Source organism: Papilio xuthus, unplaced genomic scaffold, assembly GCF_000836235.2.
Source record: "Papilio xuthus unplaced genomic scaffold, Pxut_1.1 DF828037.1, whole genome shotgun sequence".
NCBI lineage: Eukaryota > Metazoa > Arthropoda > Insecta > Lepidoptera > Papilionidae > Papilio > Papilio xuthus.
Window position 1 is genome coordinate 213,080 of NW_013530612.1, and position 10,540 is coordinate 223,619.

Consider the following 10,540-nt stretch of genomic DNA (forward strand, 5'->3'; position numbering starts at 1 on the left):
TGTCCAGAACGGATAGCGCTGAAATTTGTCATAGTAGAACATAGTCTGGAAGAACACATAGGCTACTTATTAAGTTTTTTTTATTTCCGCGCGGACGGAGTCGCGCGCGATAGTTAGTTATTTATAAATAGGGAATCATTTAGTGGCTAAACTACGCAATTTGTGATACAGGTAGCTTGAGTTAAATCTTTATATCTTTGACCAAGCAATGTACATTTTCCGGACATCCTGTATATGAAGCAAATAATTTTTAACATCTTATATGAAGCGCGTAGTTATTAGGCATACATAAAGGTGACTTGCCAGATGATAGGATTGAGAGAGGAAAGGTCGATGTATAATTAGGGTTGTCAATCTCCAAATATTAATCTTATTTTACTTCTTACTAATATTATAAATGCGAACGTTTGGTTTGAAGGATGTTTGTTCGAAGGTATCTTCAAAACGGCTCCATAAATTTGGCTAAAATTTTGCATAGATGTATAATATAATCTAGAAGAGACATAGGCTAATAATTAAGACAGTTAGTCTAGTAATAAATTAAACCCACTTTATGTTTTTTTTTATCATTACAAGTATATGAAAGAAGACTGTATGATGATAAAATTGGTTTAAAACGATTTTTTAAATATTGTCTTTTGACAACCCTAATGGTTATGTTATTTGCATTCCACGAATTAATAGAACTGTTTTGGTTATACAGATCAATGTTAATATAAAAATTTGAATGTCTGTTAATCCGTGAAGGTTGCAATACTAGGCCAGATGCGTTATACATTTGAATATGAAGGTAAATAAAAATATATTATAAATGCGAATGTTTAGATGTATGTTTGTTTGTAAGATGGTATGTCCCTAATTTAGTCCTCTTTCCCTTCCCACTCTTTTTCTTATAAGGAAAGGATGGGAAGTAGAAGTAGATATTCCGGATGAGAGGATGCATAAAAAGGGAAAATATTTTCTTTCTGTGCATCCTCTCCTCCGTCGATTAAAGGTAGGAAACGCATATGCAATTGCGTATGTCTATGGGCAACGGTCACTTCGCTATTTCAGCGATTTCAGGTGGCCGCTCGCTCGTTTGCCAACTTATGATATAAAAAAAAATGTCCACTTTATAACTAATATTATAATTGAATGTCTCTTTCATTCTCTTTGAGAAAATAGAGAAAACACTATGTGTTAAGTCACTACAGTGATATTCTATATTAATTATCCTTGTATCCTTTTAATAAATGTTTGTTCATGGTATAGAATAGATCCAAGAATGCCATTCGGTCGTGGAATGGTCGTTTCTTTAGCGTCAGTTCCTTATCGATGTCGAGGTATGTTAGAGCCTCATTGGTCACCGGTTTCCATTCGACTGGTAATAAATCTGTGCTTTCTGGTGTTGGGTTACTGTGGAAATAAAAATGAATCGATGAAACGTTTATAACTAGGATTACTCTTTATAAGACACAGTTTGATTCTTTATAAAACGTACTAAGACTAATATTATAAATGCGAATGTTTAGATGGATGTTTGTTAGAAGCTATCTTCAGAACGGATCAACGAATGACGTTGAAATTTGGCACAGATGTATAAGATTGTCTCGAAGAACACATCGTCATCATTATAGGGACTGATGGTCTCGGAGCCTACCCTAACGGGTGACTAGGCCATAGTTAACCACGGTGGCCAAGTACGCTGTAGTTGAAATCGACAAACATATGAAAAGCCATGTACCAATGGCGGATTTGAAATCCTGTGTGTCAAGTGAAGCAAGTAAGCTTTGGAGAATATATAGGTCACTAAATTTTTTAAACCATGAGTACCGTATCGTGGTTGATAGCTAGTTAACAGATCTTCCAACTTACCCATACTTGACGAAATTAGTCCACATCGTTGTTATTCTATCGATAACAAGTTGATCCTCTTCTGTAGGTTGTTCTTTCATAATTGCAACATCGAATAAATAACTAATTTCATCAGCATGTCCTGCTCCGTCTGCAGTTATGTTGAATCTCCATTTAATAAAATTCCTATCACCAGAATACGAGAATATATAATGATACACATCTCCAGAATTATCTAGATACTTCTGAACACTTCTGTGTACAGGATGATTGAACATCATGTCTGATTGGAAATCAATAAGATTTTCTTTCAAATCATCGACGTTATTCTCATCACCTATATAGAATTGTTTGACTAATGTCACCAATTCATCATCATCAAAGTTGAATGCCATTGATAAATATTTTTCAAATATATTCAAATCTAAATTTTCTCCGATATATGCACCTACTAGCATTTCTCTATTATTATATCCTGTAAGAATCGGTATGTTTTTCGCTTTTGGTATGTCACTATTAATCGGATATTCGTCTACGAATCTTTCTACACCATCAAATTCTTTCTCAACACAAGGCATGAAACTCAAATTCGATTCTAATGCAACTGCTATAACTAATTTTGGATCAACTGAAGCTAAGAAATCTATAGCTTTGTTAGTATCTTCAGTTTCAAATCCTAATTTATCAGCTAAATAAATAGGTGCGTTTTCATTAGAATCAACTATCGCCCAATGGCCTAATGTTGTACCACTTTGCATTATTACTTTATCAAACAATTTCTCTTGTTTGGATAATAATTGGAAATCAACAGACGCAGCTCCAGCACTTTCACCAAATATAGTAACTTTGTTAGCATCACCACCGAAAGCACCAATGTTTTCTTTGACCCATCTTAAAGCATTTAATTGATCTTTTAAGCCTTGATTTCCTGGTACATCTGGTGTATCCAAACACATGAAACCGTAAGGTCCAACGCGATAGTTAATCGTGACCACAATGACATCATTCCTGACTAAATATTTCGGTCCGTATACGTATCTTCCAGCGTAACCAATTTGGAATCCACCACCATAAATCCAAACTAGAACTGGGAGTCTGTTTAAACTGGTCGCAGTGTTTGGTACGTATAAGTTGAGATGTAAACAATCAAGTGAGCCAGTTATTTGGTTACTGAATTCTTCCAGTTGTGGACAAATTGCTGAATCGTCGGTAGCTTCGAATGTGTCTTCGAAGTCAGGATATGGTAGTGATGGCTGGAAACAATATAAGATGTAATATTGAAGAATGTTATTCATAAGAAAAGTAGCTTTTGCCAGCGACTTTGTCCGCACGGAATTAAAAAAAACTTATAAGTAGCCCATGTAAGATGAGTTAAGTTGTTTTTGAGATGGCTTCAAACAAACATATTACATCTAAACATTCGCATCTTACTAATATTATAAATGAGAAAGTTTAGATGGCTGTTTGTCAGAAGATATCTCCAGAACAGCTGCATGGATCTTCCTGAAATTTGTCATAGATGTAGATCATAGTCTGGAAGAACACATAGACTAATAATTAAGTTTTTAATAATTTTTACTCATCCTAATCCTACAAATGGATCCTATTAAATATGAATACATACCCCAAATGGATTGCTATAGTTGACCATAGCATATGGTATACCAAGGAACATGGCATAGTCTCCATCTGTCGCCTGCAGTCCTCGGATCAGACCCTTCTTGCTGTCCACAAGTGGGTCCAGCCTTGGCGATGCCCAAGCTACAGTAAAACATAGCAGTTGTATTATAAACTTCATGTTAACTCTTTGATAGTATTAAGTGGTATGATTTTTTAAAACACTTTTAAAGATATCAGTTTTTTTTCTCGAGTACTTGATTAGATATGGTTTTAAGAGTCGGTTTTATTTATTATTAGTTGTCACGCGATTCCGTTCGTGCCGAATGAAAAACAAACTTTATAGGTAGCCAATGTGTTCCAGACTACATTCTACATCTATGCCAAGTTTCACCGAGATCTGTTCAGCTTTTCACGATACCTTCTAACAAACATATTTCATTCATCCAGCTAAACTCTTACATTTGTTGTCTTGCCTGCAACTCCGTCCGTGCGACATGAAAAAAAAACTTATTAGTAGCCTGTGAGTTCTTCCAGACGATGTTCTACATATATACCAAATTTAATCGAGATTCAATCAGCTGTTCTGGAGATACCTTCTAACGTACATCTAAACATTCGCATTTATAATATTAGTAAGATTAATCTGATATTGTACGGAACTCTAAACAACTATGCAACTGATTAGTAAAGATATAAAATCTTTCGACAGATGGTTCACTTATCTAGTAACCTTGGATTTGATGTTTTGGATATAAAGATAGGGCTGCCACCGTTTACAATTGGTGTACTATCGAGGATGATTATTTTAAAGCTATTTCGGAGTTATATGTCACGCTCGTGATGCAATCTTACTAATATTATAAATACGAATGTTTAGATGTATGTTAGAATGTATCTCCAGAACGCCTGCATGGATCTTGGATGGATGGATGTATGGATTGTTAAAACATATCTCCAGAATGGCTGGAAATTTTATATAAATGTAGGACATTGTCTGGTTGAACACATAGGTTGCTAATTAAGTTTTCTTTATCGCTCTCGGACAGAGTCTAGTAAAACGGTCTAGTCTAGTCTAGTTTAGTTTGTTAGAAGGTATCTCCAGAACGGCTGTACCGGTCTCACTGTAATTTGACATAGATGTAGAACATAGTCTGGAAGAACACATAGGCTACTATTAAGTTTTTTTTTAATTCGGATGGAGTCGCGGGTGACAGCTATTTAAACAACGTTTCGTTGATAATATTTTACGTTTTATTCTTTGGCAGCCCTATTTTTTGGATCAATTGAGATCTGTGATAATTTTGCAATAAGATTATTCGTCTTGTTGCATATAAAGAATATTCTAGAATTTACAATACTTCATGAAAGATGAATATGGCAATTGATAATATTATAGCTTATATTTTAACTGGCTGTCTAAAAAAGCTAAAAAAAAAACTTTATTAGTAGCCTTTAAAGTCCCGTAGAGCCCACTTTAAAATCTTCGCACGAATTGTCCCGACTCGCCCGGTGAAATACCACAACCATACAGAAGACAGGCGTCAAGTGGAAGCAATTCCGCGTGTTGTCTGATGAGTGTGTGTCTCGGAGGCCTAATTTAGTTCTCTTTCCCTTCCCACCCTTTTTCTCATAAGGAAGTGGACTTTCTGGATGAGAGGATGCATGAAAAGGGAAAATATTATCTTTCTGTGCATCCTCTCCTCCGTCGATTAAAGGTAGGCAAGGCATATGCAATTACGTATGTCTATGGGCAACGGTCACTTCGCTATTTCAGCGATTTCAGGTGAACGCTCGCTCGTTTGCCACCTTATGATAGAACATAGTCTGGAAGAACACATAACCTACTACTTCTTTTTAGTTCCGCGTGGAGTCGCGTGCGACAGCTAGCTTATATTATTATATTAATTTAGTTTTTGTTTAATTAAGTTATAGTTTTAATAACTTTTGTTGCTTAATCCTCGTAATTTTACATTATTTTCCTCGGATTTTCTGCATATTGTCTACCCAGTACTTGTTTTAGTATTATACAGTCTAGTCTTTGTGTGGTCTACATTAAAACAAATTTAAACAGGCATATAATTTATTACAAAATCATTTATCGTTGGTTTCTAAGACCAATGTGTATCATATCTTCATCCCTCTCATTATCTTTGATAAAACAGACATAACAATATTATTTAGAATCCTTTGGTGAATGGCGCTCATTCGTTATAAAGTCAAGTGTCAGATTAATGTGGGGACACAAACGTTGACATTATTATCAGGCTAGTGATCCTAACAATACAAAGAATTTGGTCCCAGAAACCAACGATTGGTCATTATTATCATGCAGTTATAAATCAAATATTTTATCTTTATTTGTTTTGCCTTTGATTAGCTTTCAATAAATGTTCATTAGTTTTATAAAATAAGTCCAAGAAAGTCGTCCGTTTATGGAATGGTCGACTGCCGAGCGTTAGCTCATTGTCTATATTCAAATAAGGAAGACTATCTTTAGTGATTGGGTCCCATTTAATTGGTAAAAGGTCTGTTGTCTCCGGTGTTGGGTCACTGGAAAAGAAAAGAAATATATTTATTTGTATGTGGTTGACCGATTGCGTCGTGCGACGTCGGTGGCTCAGTGGTCAGTCAGTGGTCGGTGGCTCAGTGCAGGTCCTGGGTTCGAATCCCGCCATGTACCAATGTGTTTTTCGATTTCCGATTTACATATGTACATTTATCCGACGTTCTTACGGTGAAGGAAAACATCGTGATGCAACCTGCACATATCTGAGGAGAAATTCAAAGATATGTGTGAAGTTAACCCGCACTTGGCCAGCTTGGTTGACTATGGCTTTATCACCCTTAACTTAGGGTAGGCTCGAGCTCCGCGGTGGGGACATGCAGTGAGCTGATGATGATGGTTGACCGATTCTTAATAACTTTAGTACAAGAGACACTATAGTGTGATAACAATCTTTGCTACTTTTACCTTCAAAAGACTTTGTTATCCAAAAATTCAGGATTATTTTTATCTAAACTAAATTGTAATTAAATTGCGAAATGCCAGATTTGATGCAATAACAAGATATTGTTTGTGACAGTTCAATGATAAGATATAATATATTTTAGTAATTACTAATATTATAAATGCGAATGTCTGTATGGATGTTTGTTGGAAGGTAACTTCGGAACAGCTGAAAGGATCGCACTGAAATTTGGCATAGATGTAGAGCATAGCCTGGATGAACGCATCGGCTTAAGTTTTTTTTTTAATTAACTAGTTTTCGCCCGAGACTCTGTCCGCGCTGAATTAAAAAAAAAACTTAATAAGTAGTTCTTCCAGACTATGTTCTACATCTATGCCAAATATCAAGATCCGTTTAGCAGTTCCGGAGATACCTTCTAACAAACATCTATTCATCCAAAAATTGGCATTTATAATATTGGTAAGATTATGCCCAATTTAATGCAAGTGAGGATTAGTTTGACAATCGAAATTTTAATAATTTTCTTATTAGTTTCTCCCCTTAAAAAAGGGTGGAAACAAAAAGGCGACTAAAATTAAGCCTCCGGCAGGCATACTCAGCAAATCTAACGCGAAATTGGTTCCTTTTCAGTCGTAATACTGCACCTTTGATATTTACTACTTACCCATATTTAGCGAAATTAGCCCACAAAGTTGTCATCCTGTCGATAACAAGTTGATCTTCTTTTGTTGGGGATTCTTTGAAAATTGATACATCGAATAAATAGCTTATTTCATCAGCATGAGATGCCCCACCTATAGTTATGTTATTTCTGTACTTGACAAAGTTCCTGTCACCGGAATATGAGAAGATATAATGGTAGACTTTGCCACCGTTGTCTAAATATTTAGACAAACTTCTATGCACTGGATGACCAAAGGTGTAATCAGCTTCGAAATTCATAAGATCCCATCTTATTTTATCACTAACTTCTTCATCACCAACATAGAATTGTCGCATTATTGTCTCCAAATCTTCATCATTACTTAAATCGAACATAATCGCTAAATTGTTTTTGAACATGTTCAAACTTAAAGTAGAGATAGGTCTATTAACATAAGGTACAAGCATTTCTTGGTTATTATAGCCAGATAGGATTAAAATATCTTTAGCTTTTGGTATCGCGCTATTTACAGGATGATTAGCAATAAACTTCTCAACACCATCAAAGTCTTTTTCAATGCAAGGCATAAATCTATTTGGTATCTCCAATGATGCTGCAATTACTAGATCAGGTTCAACAGTTGATAAGAATTTCAAAGCATCGTTCACATCATCTGTGTCTAGACCTAGACGTTTAGCTAATGCTGTAGGTGTATTTCTATCAGAATCCATAACAGCCCATGGACATTGAGCTGTCCCACTTTGTAATATAACTTGGTTGAATAGTTTCTCCTGTTCCGATATAAGATGGTAGTCAACTGATACTCCTCCAGCGCTTTCACCGAATATTGTAATTTTATTAGCATCACCTCCAAATGAATCTATGTGTTCTTTTATCCAGCGTAAAGCGCTTAATTGGTCTTTCAATCCTTGATTTCCTGGTACTTCAGGTGTATCCAAACACATGAAACCGTATGGACCCAATCTATAGTTTAATGTAACTAGTATTATATCTTGTTTGACTAAATATTTGGGGCCATGTACAAAACGACCTGCGAATCCAATTGAAAAACCACCCCCATATATCCATACCAATACGGGTAGTTTGTTTCTAGATGTAGCTTTGTTAGGTACGTAAACGTTGAGATGTAAGCAATCTAGCGTACCAACTATTTGATTGTCAAATTCTTCTCTTTGAGGACAAATTGCTGTGTCATCGTTAGCTTCGAACACGTCCTCGAATTCGGGGTATGGTAGTGATGGCTGAAAATTAAGATTAAAATTAGAAACTAGAATAAAAATTAAGTGTATATTGTCAATTTAAGGAATAACCATAAACAAACTACACCTTACGCTTAGACTTTTAAATCTTACTATTATTATAAATTAGCTGCCGCCCGCGACTCAGTCCGCGTATCTTTATATATATAATTCTTCTGTGAGTGTGTATGTCACTGAACTTCTCTCAAACGACTGAACCGATTTTGATGAAATTTTTTGTGTGTGTTCAAGGGGATCTGGGAATGGTTCAGATTCACAGTTTTGTCCGCTGGACAATGTTTTTTTAATTAATTTTTAATATATTAGTAGTTGTTGATTTTGGAATGTTTTACATTGGATCCGACAGACGGCGCTACCGTCGCAGTGTCAAATTTTAAATAATATTCAAATTAAAGACGTGTAGACAGAACAACGTCTGTCGGGTCCGCTAGTCTTATATATAAAAATCTCAATATATAGATAAGTAAAATAAAAAGCAGCTCTTCAAGGCATAAATTCGAATAAAATAAAAAATGAATAAATAGTACCCTATATCCGTCTCCTGGCTCTAAGCTACCTCTTCACCAATTTTCAGTCATATCGGTAAAGTCGTTCTTGAGTTATAAATAGTGTAACTAACACCACTTTCTTTTATATATAATATCTACAATATCTTTTATATATAATACATCTATTGTGTATGTTTAGATGGATGTTTGTTTGAATGTATCTCCCGAAAAAACTGCATGGATATCGTTGAAATTTGACACACATATAGAATGTAGTCTAGAAGATCACATAGGCTACTGATTAAGTTTTTTTTTTTTCAATTCGCACGGACGAGTCGTAGACATGATACTAGTATTATGAATTGTTTTAATCATCTTGGTGTTGAAAGAACAATTACAATACAATCAAGAACTGAAAAACTTACCCCAAATGGATTACTAGCATTAACTTTTGCAAAAGGTATGCCTAAAAACATGGAATAATCACCATCAGTTGCCTGCAAACCTCTAATCAGTCCTAGTTTAGTCTCAACTAAAGGATCTATCCTAGGTAATGCCCATACAGTGACCAGTAGCACCAAATTCACCACAACGACCTTCATGATGTCTACAATACTAGCCCCAGATCATTGTTAAAAACTCCTTTTAAGGAGCACGTTCAAGAGTTCGATAAGAAATCAGCCTTAAGCGACGGTCACATACCAAAAAATTTGCTAGAGGGTGAAGACCTAGTAACCACTTAAAGTGGTATAAGGACAGAGAGATGATGATTATTTTAAAAAAATACCAGCTTTAGATGCTACAAGATGCTTTAATTACAAGGTGTTAAACAAGCAAGTGGAAATTGAGTTGGCCGAAAAAGCAAAGCGACCGCTGTCCGTAGACCTATGCAGATGCGTTGCCTATCTTTAACCCTTAATTCGATGGTGTCCAGTGTGAAGAACAACTAATTAAAAAAATCTACTGAACAAGTTGAGAGAAAAATATGTAAGTATGACCTTACCAAAAAAAAAAAACAGTTTTTTGCTACAAAAAAATTTCGTCTAATTAAGGGTTAATCAACAGAGGTGATGCATAGGAAAATCTCCGTAAGAAAGAGGGCATTAATTAGGACAAAACGCAAAATTGTTTCCACTTGAGACGTGTCGTCTGTGTGGTCGTGATACTGCACCGTGCGACATTGTCAGACTGTCTTGTCATGTCAGTCCCCTTACGAGCTTGTCAGTCTAAAATTATTTTTTCTTTAGTTTAATGTCACCTTTACTTTATTATCTAACATCATTGATGTTTACTGATACATTATCTAGAATTTTACGATAAAATTTTGATGATATATCTTCCCACCCAAAAGCGCTTTTTTTGTAAACATAATGACTAAGCATGAAAAATATTCAGTTGATTGAATTTTGATTTTATTTAAAAGTCCTTGAACATGCCGCTGCATAAATGTCCAGATTGCCAGATACCATCACAATCAGAGGGGCAGCTGCCTCGGCAGCTGGCGCAGACGGGGCCGCGGACGAGAGCGAAAGCGTGCGTGCGTGGAGGAACAGAGGGGTTTAGTGGGTATGCCTCCGCTGACCTCTCGCTTCCCGGCGTCATACGCGCCATGCTGGGAAGCGAGAGGTCATGGACAGCGGTTGCCTCCTTCTGCGAGTCAGTCATCTCGCAGAAGGAGGCAAAAGAGCGGGAGCGCGAGGGAGATCC

At 35.9% G+C, this 10,540-nt stretch overlaps 3 protein-coding genes across 5 annotated transcripts in view; 1 reads left to right on the forward strand and 2 right to left on the reverse strand.

The window, feature by feature from the left end:
• Positions 1 to 10,540, forward strand: part of alpha-Cat (catenin alpha) — a 43,485-nt gene that overhangs the window by 17,391 nt on the left and 15,554 nt on the right. The window lies entirely within an intron of this gene.
• On the reverse strand, positions 1,107 to 3,667 carry LOC106114676 (bile salt-activated lipase-like). Its single transcript, XM_013307964.1, has 3 exons — positions 3,458 to 3,667; positions 1,855 to 3,086; positions 1,107 to 1,395 (listed from the first exon to the last, which is right to left on the reverse strand). The coding sequence occupies exons 1-3, from the start codon at positions 3,629 to 3,631 to the stop codon at positions 1,206 to 1,208; spliced, it is 1,596 nt and encodes a 531-aa protein (XP_013163418.1). The 5' UTR covers positions 3,632 to 3,667; the 3' UTR covers positions 1,107 to 1,205.
• LOC106114675 (acetylcholinesterase-like) lies at positions 5,568 to 9,465 on the reverse strand. Its single transcript, XM_013307963.1, has 3 exons — positions 9,259 to 9,465; positions 7,087 to 8,327; positions 5,568 to 6,003 (listed from the first exon to the last, which is right to left on the reverse strand). The coding sequence occupies exons 1-3, from the start codon at positions 9,433 to 9,435 to the stop codon at positions 5,808 to 5,810; spliced, it is 1,614 nt and encodes a 537-aa protein (XP_013163417.1). The 5' UTR covers positions 9,436 to 9,465; the 3' UTR covers positions 5,568 to 5,807.

What these genes read in the sequence shown, in the direction of transcription:
- LOC106114676 (XM_013307964.1), bottom strand. Translation starts at nt 3,631, where the DNA reads ATGAAGTTTATAATACAACTGCTATGTTTTACTGTAGCTTGGGCATCG. An exon ending in ACTATAGCAATCCATTTGGG is followed by an intron (nt 3,087 to 3,457) that starts GTATGTATTCAT and finishes TATTGTTTCCAG; the next exon opens with CCATCACTACCATATCCTGA. An exon ending in ACTAATTTCGTCAAGTATGG is followed by an intron (nt 1,396 to 1,854) that starts GTAAGTTGGAAG and finishes TTATTTCCACAG; the next exon opens with TAACCCAACACCAGAAAGCA.
- LOC106114675 (XM_013307963.1), bottom strand. Translation starts at nt 9,435, where the DNA reads ATGAAGGTCGTTGTGGTGAATTTGGTGCTACTGGTCACTGTATGGGCA. An exon ending in ATGCTAGTAATCCATTTGGG is followed by an intron (nt 8,328 to 9,258) that starts GTAAGTTTTTCA and finishes CTTAATTTTCAG; the next exon opens with CCATCACTACCATACCCCGA. An exon ending in GCTAATTTCGCTAAATATGG is followed by an intron (nt 6,004 to 7,086) that starts GTAAGTAGTAAA and finishes TTTCTTTTCCAG; the next exon opens with TGACCCAACACCGGAGACAA.